General features: G+C 38.9%; 1 protein-coding gene across 2 annotated transcripts in view; it reads right to left on the reverse strand.

Annotated features, from left to right (window-relative positions):
* BRMS1L (breast cancer metastasis-suppressor 1 like) overlaps nt 1–16,654 on the reverse strand; it is a 40,567-nt gene extending 23,913 nt beyond the window's left edge. For both annotated transcript variants that reach the window (XM_001926256.5, XM_013989042.1), the window contains exons 1-4: nt 16,289–16,654; nt 12,605–12,695; nt 6,485–6,612; nt 4,649–4,728 (exon numbers count right to left, since the gene is read on the reverse strand). In XM_001926256.5, coding sequence (XP_001926291.1) covers nt 4,649–4,728; nt 6,485–6,612; nt 12,605–12,695; nt 16,289–16,430 — 441 coding nt within the window. In that variant the 5' untranslated portion in view covers nt 16,431–16,654. The remainder of the gene's footprint in view (nt 1–4,648; nt 4,729–6,484; nt 6,613–12,604; nt 12,696–16,288) is intronic.

Consider the following 16,942-nt stretch of genomic DNA (forward strand, 5'->3'; position numbering starts at 1 on the left):
TCCAATTTTAAAAAGGAAGGAAGGAAGAGGAAAGGAGGGAGGGAGAGAAGACGGAAGGAAGAAAGAAAAGAGGGAAAGGGAAAAAAAAAAAAAAAGGAAAAGGGTGAAAGAAATTCCATGGGAGGTAAGTTTCAACTGGGCACTCGGGAATCATGAGCATTCAGTGTCCTGGGACTGGGCCATCCTTTCTGAGCAAAGGAAGTTGAGACGGTGGACAGGCATTGTGGGGCATCTCATCAGTACCACCTTTGGCCTTCAGATCTCGAATGGTGAATGACTTCACTATTTTGAAAAGAACAGACTGTGAATTTTCTTAGGAAATAAAGAAGAAAACTAATAACAGAAAGAAAAGAAAGAAATATAAGGAGGAGTTAACAAATTCACCATCACAGAAATGCTCATTTTCCTCAATAACCAAAAGATGAAGCAGTCAAAAAAGAGGTGAGAAAACAATGTGTATACTTATATAAATAAATAAATGGGTACAATGAAGTTATGAGGGAGTTCCCACCATGGCAGAATGGGTTAAGAATCCAACTGCAGTGGCCCAGGTTGCTGCAGAAGTGGATCACCAGCCCAGTACAGTGAGTTAAAGGATCTGGTGTTGCCACAACTGCAGCATAGGTCACAGCTGTGGCTCAGATTCAATCCCTGACCTGAGAACTTCTATATGCGGCAAGTGCAGGCATAAAAGAAGAAAAAAAAGTGTTATGAAGAATGAGATATATGCAGTTTCAAAGTACTTCTCCTCTAAATACTTACTAATCTTAAGAAGAAAAAGTAAGTTTACTTAGAGAACCTAGAAGACATCACTTAAGTCAAATGATCAAAGTGTCTATCACTAATAATGGTACATATCAAAATTGTGCACTGCCTGTTAGAATTCAATGAGTAGAACACAGCATCACTGCTGTGACACTTCCATCAAAGACACAAAGCCTGATTCTAACCATGAAGAAGCAGCAGACCAATTCAAAATTGAGGAGCATTCTACAACATAACTGGCCTGAAATCTTCCAAAATGTAAACATCATCAAAGTCAAGGGAAGCCTGAGGTATTGTTCCACAGTGAAGGAGACCAAAAAGACATAACAACCAAATCGAATGACAAAGATGACATGTGATTCTAAGCTGGATCTCTTTGCTATAAAGAATGCTATTGGGACAACTGCTAAAACTTAAATGGGGTTCGAAGATTAGATGGTAGTGACACATCAATGTACATTTTCTGATTTTGATGATTTGACTGTAATGTGGTTATGTAAGAGAAAATCCCTCATTTGTGTGAAATATCCATTACAGTACTCAAGGGTTATGTGGTATCATGTTGCCAACTCATTCTCATGTTTGCCAAAAAAGTTCTTTTCCACTTTCTTGCAACTTTACTATGAGATTATTTTCTAAATTGCATCATAAAGATAAGATGTACTAAGCATTCATGAAACTGAAGACTGCAATCTTAAATATATACCTCCACGGAAGAGAAAAATATGGAAGATTTCTAGCTTATTTTACGAATCTTGAAATTCTTATTCAAAGACAATAAGAACTGAAAATTAAATCTCATTTATTAACATAGAAATAAAACTTTTAAACAAAATATTATCAAACTGAATCTCATAGTGCACAAGGCAAATAATCATTCCAGAAATCCAAGGATAGTTTAACCTGAGAAAATATATTAATAATGTAAATATATTAATAATGTAAGTAATGAATGAAAAAAAAAAAGCCTAATTCAATAGATGCAGACAAAGCACTGAATCAAGTCTAACAATACTCATGGGAAAAATTCTTAGAAAACAAGAAATAAATTTCCTTAACTTGAGGGAGTTCCTGCTGTGGCACATGGGTTAAAGATCCAGAGTTGCCACGGCTGTGGCACATGTCACAATTGTGGCTCAGATTCAATCCCTGGCCCAAGAATTTCCATAAGCCAGGGGTATGGCCAAAGGAAGAAAAATTTCCTTAACTTGACAAAAAGAGTACTTATCAAAACCAAACAGTAAAGGAGTTCCCGTCATGGCACAGTGGTTAACGAATCCGACTAGGAAGCATGAGGCTGCTGGTTCTATCCCTGGCCTCGCTCAGTGGGTTAAGGATCCTGCGTTGCCATGAGCTGTGGTGTAAGTCGAAGACGAGGCTCGGATCCCTCATTGCAGTGGCTCTGGCGTAGGCCAGTGGCTACAGCTCTGCTTAGACCCCTAGCCTGGGAATCACCATATGCCGTAGGAGCAGCCCTAGAAAAGGTAAAAAGACAAAGATAAAAAATAAAAAAAACAAACAGTAAATACCATACTTATTGGAAAGCTGTTAGAGGCATTCCCTTAAAATCAAGAACACGATAATGACCTGCTCTTACTGCTTCTATTCCAAGATGTACTAGAGGTCCTATTAGTGCCATTAAGACAAGTAAAAAAAAAAAAAAAAAAAAAAGAGAGAAATCAAAAAGAAAGAAGCAAGCTGCCATTATTCACAAATGACATTATAAAATACATGGACAATTAGGAATCTGTAATTAAATTATTAGAATTAAGAGAGGTAGATAGGGTTGGATACAAAATTATTTTTCCATGCAATGGCAATTACTAAACAATGAAACATTCTTTAACAATAACAACTGTAAGAAAAAGAGCAAGGTAAAATTTAGGATGGAGTTATCAAGACTTACTAGACTTGAAGCTATTAAAAGACTTGTGATACTGGAGCAGAAAGAGAGAAACAGGCCAATTAAACAAATGAAAAAAGCTAGAAACAAGCCAGCACATATGTGGATAGCTGATATTAAAAAAGAAATGGGAGTTCCCGTTGTGGCTCAGCAGAAACGAATCCGACTAGTAACCATGAGGTTGTGGGTTCCATCCCTGGCCTTGCTCAGTGGGTTGAGGATTCGGTGTTGCTAAGAGCTGTGGTGTGGGTCACAAATGCAGCCTGGATCTGACTTTGCTATGGCTGTGGCATAGGCCGGCGGCTACAGCTCCAATTCAATCCGTAGCCTGGAAACCTCCATATGCCACAGGAGCGGCCCTAAAAAGCAAAACAAACAAACAAACAAAAAAAAAAAACAGAGAGAGAGAGAGAGAGAAATGGAGTTCCCACTGTGGCACAAAGGGATCAGCAGCATCTCTGCAGCTTCAGGGCCCAGTTTCTTTTTTTTTTTTTTTTTTTTTTTGTCTTTTGCCATTTGTTGGGCCGCTCCTGCAGCATATGGAGGTTCCCAGGCTAGGGGTCTAATCGGAGCTGTTGACACCAGCCTACGCCAGAGCCACAGCAACGTGGGATCTGAGCCGCGTCTGCGACCTACACCACAGCTCACGGCCAACGCTGGATCATTAACCCACTGAGCAAGGGCAGGGATCGAACCCGCAACCTCATGGTTCCTAGTCGGATTCGTTAACCACTGCGCCATGACAGGAACTCCTTTTTTTGAAGGCCCAGTTTCTATCCCTGTCCCTGCACAGTGAGCATTGCCGCAGCTGCAGCACAGGTTGCAGCTGTGGCTCAGATCTGATCCCTGGCCTGGGAGCTCCATATGCTGCAGGTGCAGCCCTGGAGAGACAAAAAAAGTGCTGAGATTACATATCCACATGCAAAAAAGTACAATTAGATCCATACTTTACCACACATAAAAAAGGTAGTTTAGCAATGTAAATGTTGAAAAGCAAAATTTCAACTTTTAAAATACATAATTTTACCTCAAAGTGAGGAGGACACAAAAAAATATGTATCATAAAGGAAAGATGATACATTCAACTAAATTAAAATGTAAAATTTTGTTCATAAAAATCATCACAAAGAGTGAAAAGATACCCTATTGCCTGGGTAAAAATATTTGCAAAGCATATAACCAGTAATGAATTTGAATCCAGAATATAATAAAGAACCTCTACAGTCAAAGCCCAACATATATGCAAAAGATACAGACACTTCTTAGCAAAGAAAATCCAAGTGGCCAGTAAACACCAAAAGATGTTTCATTTATAATCAAGAAAGTGAAGCGAGCTCCACCATTTTTACACCTATCTACTCTTAGTATTTTAATGATTTATAAAGATAGGTTACATTAAAGTAAGATAATCATCAGAGAACTTGTCCTCTGAATTTCATTAGTGTATTTATGAACTTGTCTAGGTTTTATGGAAACTTATCTGCAAAACCAACACTGTTTTTAAATCATATTCAAAATAAACAGAACAGATAGACTCTATTTTTCCCCAGAGAGAATTTTGCCCTGAGATTTGGAAATAGATCTCGAAATTGAGAAATTAATGTAGTGCGATAATATAATTGTACTACCGGATATACATTTATTTGAGCCTTGAATACTATACTATTCAAGTATAGTATTATACTATTTTCAGTGATGCTAGCTGACATAATCATTACAAAGTCTTATTACGGTAACAGTTGCAATACTTTTAAAATTATATCACTAAGTTCTATTTGATAGTCCCTTCCTTGTGTCCTATTTCCAATACAGCTTCCGGTGCAACTGTATTTAAAAACAAAAACAAAAAACCAAAACCCCACAAATAAGCTAAACCACTATTTAATTTTGTTTCACTTATTTTATTTACTTTTTTAACTGCTATATTCAGAAGTCTTGAAGAGTTGAAATCAGCTTAAAAGTTAAGCAAAATAACAGTACCTCACAATGCTGGCGAGAAGCTTGAATTTCACATTCATATTTGTTCTTTACAGATTCTAAGCAGAGCTCTCTATAGATTCCTGCAACCAAACACAATTACTCTGATTATGTTAGCAATAAGGAAGTTCATTATCTTCCCTAAGAGGAAATCTGTCCTAACTATTTTATAAAATGAATCAAGAAGAAATTGGCAAGTGAGTCTAACTATCTTTAAAAAATAAAAATAAAAAGGCTCAGTTAAAACATATCAAAGAAGACTAGAAACCTAAGAGTTTAAGAGCTAGAAAGAAGCTACACTGCAAATTTTAGTTCTTACTCTATTTTTCTAAAAAATGCTCCCAAATGTTTGATAGATAATGATTTAAATGAAAATAAAACTCGTTGCCTATGAAAAACAATCTCTCAGGACTCATCTTGGAAACAGTCAATAAAGTCTGGTTTCATTAATCCTATATGTTCAAAGTGAAAACTGGGTGATAGCATAACCACCAAAACCACAATTTTTAAACTATTATTTATTTTCAGAGCCAAAAGCTGCCAAGAGAATTAAATGTATAAACTAATATAACAAAATGTATAAACTGATATGATGTTTGAGTGCTCTTGACAGGGCTTTCCCTAGAGGATAGATGCTCAAGAGAGTTTAACTTAGAGGTACCAGGACAACAGCATAAAATAGGCAACATGGCCATGCAAAATAGGCCATCACAAAAATGGCAAAGAAAGAGGTCTATGTGTATATACTTAACTCTACGCCATAGTTGCCTCTAGAAATGTAATTCTCTTTCTCGTACAGTAAAGGCAGGGGAGAGACATCTGGAACTATGCCAATACTTTCATACACATACTACTTGTACAATCAAAGAGTAAAGGAGGCCACCTAGTAGAAAAGTGGGTAATTGACTCAAGTGATATTTCCTAAACATCACTTAATTCTTTCAGAATATCAAGGAAAATTAAGGACATTTACTTTCAAGTGTGTGCTAAGCCAATATGCAAAGACAGCATATTAAGCATCACATCATCTACATACTTAATATTAAGCACTCAAGAATAAAATTTGGTTTAAGGTGCATTTAGCATAAAAAGAATCTATTATCAACAATGCCTTAGGTATTATATAACAGGTACATGAGGATCAATTAGTGTCTCCCCAAAAGAAAATAATCAGCCCCTCCACTAATTAAAATTTAGTTTTTAGTTTGACTATGAAAAAATCATAAGTGATGTGCAAATAGATATAACCCTGGTTATATGTGGCAAGACACAGTTCTGAAACTGGATCCCAGTTACCAACAGAAAACTAAGTTTAAATTGAGGACATCTTCATTTATTCACAGCCACAGATGAGTCATCAAACTTCAAACTTATCAAAATAAGAACGCATCAATAAATTATAAGTTTGAAGGCTAATTCTCTGTACGATAATATCCCAAACATTTTATGTTGCTTTTACAAATAAAAAATCTTTATCACTCTTACAAAGGAAAAAAAACTAAAAGGACTAAGAGGAAGTTAAACTGTGACAGTAATAGTATCTCTTGATGATTAAAGTATCAAGGTTTCTACTTGTTTCACATGCAGAAGTACCTTCTCAACAACAATGTGAGCAATTTGAGGGGTTTTTTTGTTTGTTTGTTTTTTAACCCCCTCACAGCAGCAGAAAAAAGCAGTGAGGCATTTAATAAATATGTGGGTTGACTGATACTGAAATACTCTGGTCAATGTAAATATATTTGTACTTCCATTAACAACCACCACTCACTTGACAAACACCTTTTAATCTATTGAAGAGGTCATATGCTACTATATGGAAAAGATGTTTCACTTTCCTACCTGCTACCTTTGTACGAATTTGCATATTTTCTTGTAAAGTTGCCAGTGGTTCCAAATATTCTGGTGCTTTTCCAGCTATGACTTCTTGTAGTTTTGCATCCACCTGACTTAATCGTTCTTTATAAAGTCTTAACAAAGCAAAAATTAAGATATTAATTTTCAAAGCCCAACAAAGGCTAACAATTTACCACTTCCATTCAATATCTCTTCTTAATATCATCTATCTTCTGAAAACCTACCAAATGTATTTGTGCCTTGATCTCAAGTGAAGAACTCCGTTACATGATTTGACTTTGCATATAATCACGAAATAAGTGTTTTTCTATTCTTTAGATATATCACCCCTTAATGGTTAATTTACAATACAAAAAATACACCTGAAATAAGAGCTAGAAAGAAGCTACACTGAAATGTAATTCTCTTTCTCGTACAGTTTTGTTTTGTTTTACAGGTTCCCAGGCTAGGGGTCTAAACGGAGCTGTAGCTGCTGGCCTATGCCAGAGCCATAGCAATGCGGGATCCAAGCCTCGTCTGTGACCTACACCACAGCTCACGGCAATGCCAGATCCTTAACCCACGGAGCAAGGCCAGGGATCAAACCCGCAACCTCATGGTTCCTAGCCAGATTCGTTAACCACTGAGCCACGAAGGGAACTCCTTTTTTTTTTTTGTTTTAACTGCAGAACAATAAATCAGTTCTAGGAGAAAAAGTCAAATAAACACTGATTTTAGAAGAAACAAAGAAATCATTTTGAATAACTTAGATACAGACATTACTAGTCGTCAAAAATAAATAATTCCCTGTCTCCTCTCTAAGTTTCCTGAAAAGGAGTCAGTTAGTACTGAGACAGCCAGCTTACTTGACATTTAAGAACAAAGAGGAAGTAGAGCGATGAAAGTAAAACCAATGGCTACAGAACCTGCAAATATCCGGCATCCTCAGTTCATGTGGACCATCAATGAAGAAGCTGTAACAATATGAACTGCTCTATGAGTTGGGAAATGAAAAGTGGGGCAAGGCATCCCCATAAACAAATACTCCTAATTTATCAGCTAGCTGTCATACCAATATCTTTAGCTTGATTATCAAAGACAGAATATGTGAGACAACTGGATGTTTATTTTTAGCAGTAATCCTACAGGATAGAACTCTTTTTTTTTTTTTTAAGAGGAAAATGTTTAAATTGTCAATGTCTATGAAAGGCAAATCTAATCTTGGTTTTGTGACCTTTCATGGATATTCTAAAATTTCAAAGCAATTATTTTGTAAAAAACTGTTTGGGGAGTTCCCAATGTGGCTCAGTGGTCAACGAACTCGACTAGCATCCATGAGGTGAGTTAAGGATCCGGCATTGCCATGAGCTGTGATGCAGGCCAGCAGCTACAGCTCCAATTTGACCCCTAGCCTGGGAACTTCATTTATTACTTCATCACAGATGAAGAATATGTTATAATATTTCACAAGGATGGAATGTCATAACTTTCAAAGGAAACCACTGATACTGCTTATAGGTGTTAGTATAAGTAGCAGTTAGCTTTGGAAAACATTATGATACCTGGGGTTTCATATAAATTCTGCTCTTTCCTCTTGAAAATAAAGCCAGGAGTTCCCGTTGTGGCGCAGTGGTTAACGAATCCGACTAGGAACCATGAGGTTACGGGTTCCGTCCCTGCCCTTGCTCAGTGGGTTAATGATCCGGCATTGCTGTGAGCTGTGGTGTAGGTTGCAGACGCGGCTCGGATCCCGCATTGCTATGGCTCTGGCGTAGGCCAGTGGCTACAGCTCCGATTCGACCACTAGCCTGGGAACCTCCATATGCCGCAGGAGCGGCTCAAAGAAATAGCAAAAAAAAAAAAAGACAAAAAAAAAAAAAAAAAAGAAAAGAAAAGAAAGCCAATACAATTAAGGCAATCAATATTAATTGTCTATTATTGGTTACTGTAATTAGCACAGAGATTTACATAATGATTCCAAAAGAATAAAGTAAGTTTGAGTGTTTAATAAATATTTTTTAAACAAAAAGGGAAAAATTATCTGAATTAACTGCCAAAATAATACATTACAATGTTTGGATTAAATTTTTCTAAAAGTTGGAGTTCCCATTGTGGCACAGAGGAAAAGAATGACAAGTATCCATGAGGATATGGGTTTGATCCCTGGCCTTGCTCAGTGGGTTAAGGATCCGGCATTGCCATGAGCTGTGGTGTAGGTCACAAACACAGCTTGGATCCCATGTGGCTGTGGCTGTGGCTGTGGCCAGCAGCTGCAGTTCCAATTGGACTCCTAGCCTGGCAACTGCTACATGCCTCAGGTATGGCCCGAAAAAGCAGAAACAAAAAAAAATTTCTAAAACTCAACATACAATGATAAACAAATGTGTAGTCAGAAAAGTACACCATGGAACTTATAGTTTTTAAACTATAAATACAACTTTAGGCAATCTGATACAAAAGATGACTGTACCTGAAAAACATCAAACTTATACAAAATATTGATAAAGTATCCTGAAAAGGTGAACAGTATCTTGAATGATGAAAATACGTGAATTAACAATATTCAATTAACTACCTTTTTAAAAGAACAGATTCCTCAAAATAAGTGTAATGTCTGCAATCTTGGAATTTAAGTATAAACTCATCAAAGGCAAGGAACATGAGACATGAGTCCTTCAGCAGCAATCATAACAGTATTCACAAAATAGAAGCCCAATTAATGTTTGTTGGATACTGAACACTGAAATGAATGGAAACTCGGGTGGTACTCTTTTTTTTTTTTTTTTTTTTTGGCCACACCCACGGTATGTGGAAATTTCCAGGCCAGAGACTGAATCCTAGCCACAGCTGCAACCTATGCCACAGCTGTGGTACCACCAGATCCTTAACCCACTGCACCAGGCCAGGGATCAAATCTGCATCACAGTAGCAATCTAAGCCACTGCAGAGACAATATTGGATCCTTAACCTGTTGCACCACTGTGGGAACTCCAAGTTCCTCTACCTTTTTAAGGAGGCAGAAGAATTCACCTCTCACCACTTTAAAAATTGCAAATTGTGAATTTTCTGCCTTATGAAAGGAGTTCTATTTTGGCTGAATGCTAGAACAGGCAAAGCAGGCAAGATTATAAAAAATAATCTTTTTATTATTGTTGATATTATTACTATTATTATTTCCCACCTCTTCCAAGAGGATTTGAGACAAGCTACAGAGATACACAGTATGATAAGGTAAAATTAACAAACACACCAATTGTGGCAAAACAAAGAAATGATAATTATAAACATGGTGCCAAGATTATTTTTTTCTAAAACATATTCCTGGATACCAATTTCCTGAGAAAGAACACTATTAAATAGTGGTAATGGGTCTGCTTTTAATACTTTCAGAAATGAACAAAGCTGTTAGTGGGAACTGGCTGGTGATCATAGGGAGCTATGAGAAAGCAAAACTCAAGGCAACCGCCTGCCCCAAGGTGAACAAGATTAGGCTAAATGACTGACAAGATGCAAAGTTCTCCTAGGTAACATATTATACTAGAACTTCACAGCAATTTTCATTTCTTGGATAATCATAAAATGCACTTTGGTAGTTCCCATTGCGGCACAGTGGAAATGAATCTGACTAGTATCAATAAGGACGAGGGTTCAATCCCTGGCCTCACTCAGTGGGTTAAGGACCCAGCATTGCTGTGAGCTCAGATGTAGGTAGTAAACTCAGCTCTGATCCCGTGTTGCTATGGCTGTGGTGCAGGCCCACAACTGTACCTCTGATTCAACCCCTAGCCTGGGAGCTTCCATATGCTGCAAGTGCGGCCCTAAAAAATAGCAAAAAAAAAAAAAAAAATGGACTTTAAAGCTCAATTCACTGTATAAGAATTATTACATGTGGGGAGTTCCCGTCGTGGTGCAGTGGAAACAAATCCAATTAAGAACCATGAGGTTTCGGGTTCGATCCCTGGCCTCGCTCCATGAGTTAAGGATCCAGCGCTGCTGTGAGCTGTGGTGTAGGTCATAGACACAGCTCGGATCCCACATTGCTGTGGCTGTGCTATAGCCGGCAGCTGTAGCTCCGATTCGACCCCTAGCCTGGGAACCTCCATGTGCCATGGGGGTGGCCCTAAAAAGAAAAACAAAAAGAAAAAAGAATTATTACATGTGGATTACATGTGCTAAAATATGAAAATACAAACTTGTTGCTACTTTTCCAAAATGATCCCAAATGAACTCTCCATGTTGCCCAAATAATGGAGTCTTTTTTGGGGATCTAAACTAATTTTCATTTCAAATTAATAATGTAAATCTTCAGAATAAGAAATTGATTTCACGTTTTTAAGGCCAAAATTTTAAACTCTGAATTATTCTGGATTGCTTATATTAATTTTGTATGCTAGTACTGAACATTACCTATATATTCATCTTTATTACCAATGAAAATTAAAACCAGAAATGGCATAAATAGCAAGATTCATGTGGTAAACAAATGTCTTAGTCTAGTAATTCCAAATATTAAATGGATTTTCAACTCTTCTTTGGGCCTCTCTAGAGAAAAAGTAGGAAAAAAAGAATAAGCAGCAAAATCACAAAGAATTCATAAACTGAAGAACCAGTTTCTGAATAAATTAAGGTGTACTCTAAGTCTCAGAAGTTTGTCTCTTTCATTTACAATTCTTTTTTTTTTTTTTTTTTTTTTTTTTTGTCTTTTGTCCTTTTAGGGCCTCACCCACAGCATACGGAGGTTCCCAGGCTAGTGTTTTAACTGGAGCTGTTGCTGCAGGCCACCACCAGATCCAAGCTGCGTCTGCGACCTACACCACAGATCACGACAATGCCAGAACCTTAACCCACTGAGCAAGGCCAGGAATCGAACCCACAATCTCATGGTTCCTAGATGGATTAGTTTCTGCTGCGCCATGACAACAGGAACTCCTCATTTACAATTCTTAAAATGCAGCATGCCCCATGACCTTGACAGCAAGTTCCAAAGTGAGAGCTCACCTTTAAGATTTTTTTTTAATCTTCAACTGCATCTATTCTGTTCTCTCAAATCACTTGGGCCCATTCTTGTCTTACCAACTTTACATAAGAGTTCTGGCATTATAAAGAGAGGGAAAAAACAGTATCCAATAAATACGTACTGCATGCCAGACAACTAGCTAAGAATTATGCATATTGCTCATTTCAATCTTTACAGTAGATAATATAGAATCTATTATTATACTTTGTAATCTGTCAAGAAAGCTTGGATTCAGAGCCTATGTTCTATTTCCACTACAATTATTCCAGAGTAATGTGCTTTAATGAGAGGAACATCATAGCAATAGGAGGCAGAAAACCTGGCTTAATTTGTCACTTTCTGATGAACTATGGACTAATAGCTTACCCTCTCTGAACATCAATCTTCTCATAGGTAAATTAGAGATAAGACTATCTATCTTTCAACCTTACAGAGTTGCTGTAAGAAGCACACTATATTATATGTTTCCACATGCATTATGTATGTACTATCCAGATACAGACGAAAACCACTGTGCCATCTTTGGAAAGTATCTCTTATTCATAAATTTTTTTAATGCTATCTTTATCCAATTATTTAGCAAAGGAATGAATGAAGATTAGAACCAAGGGAACAAAAACCCAGGAAAACTTTTTTTTTTGCTCTTTAGGACCACACTTGCGACATGTGGAGGTTCTCAGGCTAGGGGTTGAATTAGAGCTACAGATGCTGGTCTATCCTGCAGCCACAGCAACGCAGGATGGAGTAGGTCTTCAACCTACACCACAGCTCGTAGCAACACTGGATCCTTAATTCACTGAGCAAGGCCAGGGATCAAACCCAAAACCTCATGGTTTCCACTGCATCACAACAGGAACTCCCCCAGGAAAACATTTTAATTACCAAGACCCAATTAAAAATCTTTTATCCCCTCTAAAAACCAGCCCCCAAACTCTTTAGGTAGTTAGGTCTTTAGCAATCCAAGACTAGTTGAAGACTTTTTCAGATCAGTCAGTCCCATAAAATACAAAAAAGAAAATAGTTTGGAGTGAATACAATTTCTCTCATGCTAGTGTACATGTGATATGGGTGAGATTCAGTGACAATGACTTTCTGAAGTCACTACTTACTGATCCTTGAGATCGGTAAACTGTTTTTCTAGATTGGACATTTCATCTAAACATTCCATTCTTCTTCTTTCACAGTCTTCATCATCCATTTCTGTTAATAAAAAGGAAAATATGAAAGATAAGATTAATTTTATGTTCCAAATATATCTAAATGTTAATTCAAATGGTAACAAAAATTTAAAAACTGAAATATGAAATTAGATATGCAAGGTCTATATTAAGCCTTAAGAGAAAGTAAGTATTTGTCAAAAATAATTTCTACTATAGATTTTAACCAAAAATACAGATTAGAGTTAAAACTGTAACTGTCTCTAGACCTTCTTACTTTTATTCTTTTTTTTCTTTTCTTTTTCAGCGGCACACACAGCATAAGGAAATTCCTGGCCAGGGTTTGAATCCAAGCTGCAGCTGTGACCTACCCTGCAACTGTAGCAACACTGGATCCTTCAACCCACTGGGGCCAGGCTGGTGATCAACCTGGCAGTCACAGAGACAAGTCTGGATCATTAACCCACTGTGCCAGCTACAGCAGAAACTACATTATTTTTATTCATTTTTAAATCATCTTAAGGAGCTGACATTAAACTATGACTATGAAGTAATTAATCCACTTTGATTTGTTTTCCACCGATTCACCAGAACTTAAGCACCAAAATGATTACGTCCTTTAAAGGTTAATATTGCTCAAAAACACTTAAGGAATTCTTCTTTAATTACTGCTCACATGAATCATTTGCCAGTCTCAAAAAAAAAAAAAAAAAAAACTAATCTTATTATCTTCACCACAGAATATCTTGCTCTCCTACTCTTAGATTCCTATTGCTCCCTCTCCCAAAATTACTGTCAGTCAGTGAGAAAGAGAAAAATGAAGAGAAAAACAAGAAAATTTTCAAGGAAAGCAACTGCTAGTTATCACCTCTCATATTTCTTATCTTCTATTTTTATATCACATATAGTTGTCACATCAGAGTAACTGAAGCACAAAATGATCTGCATATTGATCCTCATCCAATAAAGGTCAAACTATCAGAAAGAATTAAGTTATTTTCCTATAGCAAGGAAGTATACGATCTTTTTAACTTTTCTGAAACAGATTAAAATTATTTCTGGCTCTTAATAGCTTATTTCTTGGCTATTTAAAATTTGGTCCCTCAGGATGACTCACTCCAAAATATCTCTGGATAGTACAGTTGTCCTGTAGCCTTAGCACCTGCCCAGGACCAAGGCTGGAGAAGAATAAAACTGGAAACTTTTTTTTTTTTCCCAGGGCTGCATCCACAGCATATGGAGGTTCCCAGGCTAGGGGTCAAATCAAAGCTATAGTCGCAGGCCTGCACCACAACTCATGCCAATGCAGGATCCTTAACCCATTGAGCGAGGCCAGGGATCGAACCTGTGTCCCCATGGATACAAGTCAGATTCATTTCTGCTGACCTACAATGGGAACTCCAAACTGTGGAATTTTAACATGTAAGATACATGGGAGAAAAGAGATGCTTTCGCAAGATGCAAAACTGCAAAATATATTCAAATAATTTCTTTGCACTTAAAAGATCTGACTTTTAGTTCAAATTATTATTACATTCTTCACAAATTAGGTTGTCCATTATTTTCTGAGGATAAAAAACAGTGAAAAATCATAAAGGTCAACATAAAAATCAGAGAGGCAAAATTTTAGTAAATGTCATTTTGCAAGCTCCTAGCTCCCGTTAAAAAATAAATAAATAAACACTTAAAGATAAAATGTTTCACAGATCTCGGAAATACATTCACATACAGTCTAGATGTTCTTTCTCCGTATTCTTCACTTTTGGCATTTCGCTTTTTTCTCTGTATTCTTCACTTTTGACATTTCACCTTTTTTCATGACTAGGCTGATGACTTCCTAACTGTGCTTCCCATCCCAGGCAGGTTTTAATGCCATATTTCCACCTGTCAGTTTGGGGCACTCTGGCTTTATACCACCATGACCTCAAAAACAAGATGTCTGTAATACTCTACCTTCTACTTTCATCACAAATCTTTTACTTTTCTATTTCTTTCTTTTTTTTTTTTTTTTTTTTTGTCTTTTTGCCTTTTTCTAGGGCCACACCACGGCATGTGGAGGTTCCCAGGCTAGGGGTCTCATCCCAGCTATTGCTGCCATCCTATGCCAGAGCCACAGCAACTCAGGATCTGAGCCATGTCTGCTACCTACACCACAGCTCATGGCAACGATGGATCTGTAACCTACTGAGGGAGGCCAGGGATCGAACCTGAAACCTCATGTTTCCTAGTCGGATTCTACTTTTCTATTTCTGTTCATGCTACCCCAGAGATTTTTTTTTTTTTCTTACTTTCACTCCTAAACTTGTCATCAACCCTGCTTCCTGCTTTTTTTTTTTTTTTTTAAATCTTTCACATCTATATCTTCTCTTTTTATAGTTCAGATTCTTCTCCCAGTCAACCAGATTTTCTCACTCTTTTGAATAAGCTTTAAGTTCCGGCGCTGGCACTTTTTCCTACATTCCTCCCCTTATAGAAACACCTGAACACTAACTCCAATTCAAATTCTACCCATTCTTCAAGATAACTTAGGTAATTCCACCTTCAACTAGCCTTTGCTAACCATTCCACAGTGAAAAGATTTCCTCTGCCTCTGAATTCCTACAGTATTGTTTACAGTTAAGCATTCAATTGGCAATTTAAGGAAGTGGTGACCTATGAAAGATCTTTAATTGAAGTCAGATCGTAACTATTTATACCTCACACTGAGTAGAACCCAGAATTGCACGAAGAAGTCACTTATAAACACTTATTTGGGGTTGGTTGATTTATTGACTGCAGTACATTCTTCCACGGAGGTTCTTTGAAAGGAAACCTGAAAAGAGGGTGTAGAGATGACAACACACTGTCATCAATCTGTCATCAATTCTTGCTTTACATGGCCAAAATCAGACCAAGACAAAAAATAATGTCTCACATTCATTATATGGACAGAAAAAAAGAATCCAAGTAATCACAAATTCCATTTGTTTTTAAAATAATAATTCCTAAAAGGGTGCAAAAACTATCATCCATGATGTTGGGCTCCTCTCAGTCTTGAAAAGTTCAGAGAGATGCTGCAAACGGTACCGCTCCCACGTCAGCCCCCCGAAAGAGCACCGATGTCAAGTACTGACTGACACGTTGACTTGGAAGCTGAGATTAATAAATTCTAAACCGGCCAGGAGCCAATACAAATCTACCCTTGGCTCAGACAACCCACCCACGTTGCGAAGTAAAGGTTGCAAAGGTGTAAAATAAGAAGTGGGTGGTCTGAGGAGAGGAGGCATTTCCAGAGTCTCCCAGACAGGATGCGGGACAGTCCTCGCTCCGGACGGCTCCGGGCACAGCCCGGAGGTCCCAAGGGCGGGGCGGACCGTGGGCAGGTCCGCGCGGCGTCCAGAAGTGCGGCGAGTCCAGGCTCGCGCCCTGCCCAGCCCCGCCCCGCCCCGCCCCGCCCCGCCAACCGGGATCCGCCAGGAGCACAGGCAGCGCCCGGCGAACAGTCCCGGTGCTACCGAGGGCCGGGAGTGAGTCTCCGCCCCTTCCCTCTCTCCCCGCCCCGCTCTCCCAGCAGGACGCAGCTGCCGGCGTGCAGAGAGCGGCCTGGCGCTAGTCTGGCTCGAGGACTTGGGGTCCCAGCTCTGCTGGGTCGCGTACCTGAGCTATCTCCATCCTCAGAGACCGACGAGCTCTCGGTGTCCTCGTCCTCAGAGCTGCTCCCCTCGTTTTCGGCGTAGTCCACCTCCATCTCATCGTGATGGTTCGTCTCCTTCTTATCCCCTCGAGAATGGACTGGCATTTTCCAGCCGCGCCGTCGCTTCCCACTCCCAGTGCCCAGCCCGGCCACCGCCGCTTCAGTGAAGGGCGCGCGGAACGCCCCGACCCACCCAGCGGCGGAGCTCGTTCTGAAACCCCTCGGCTCCTCCCCGCCCCCGGCCCGAGCCTCACAACCTAACCCGCAGGCTCTGCGCTGGGAGCTCTGCCATTGGTGGAGGCAGTGCTCCTAGCCGGGGGGATGGGGCTTGTGTAGCTCGGGTCCGGTTGGTTACCAGTAATTACGGCGCGGCCTCGCGGTGTATGTTGGGAGTTGTAGTCCCTAGTGGTTCAAGACCCGCAGGGGCAGCCGGCTTCCAAGCTTCAATGGCCCGGCTTGCTTCTCCTCTCTGGACTTCAAGTCCCACAAGGCATGAAAGCTGCCAGACTCGATCGGAGTTTGTAAACTAAGCAAAAACAGATTGTGCGAATTTGGTCTTTATTTATTCTTTTCCCGCCAAGTGATTGTCTGAGCGCCCAAGCTATCCAAAATGTTAC

The sequence above is a fragment of the Sus scrofa genome, chromosome 7 (genome assembly GCF_000003025.6).
Source record: "Sus scrofa isolate TJ Tabasco breed Duroc chromosome 7, Sscrofa11.1, whole genome shotgun sequence".
NCBI lineage: Eukaryota > Metazoa > Chordata > Mammalia > Artiodactyla > Suidae > Sus > Sus scrofa.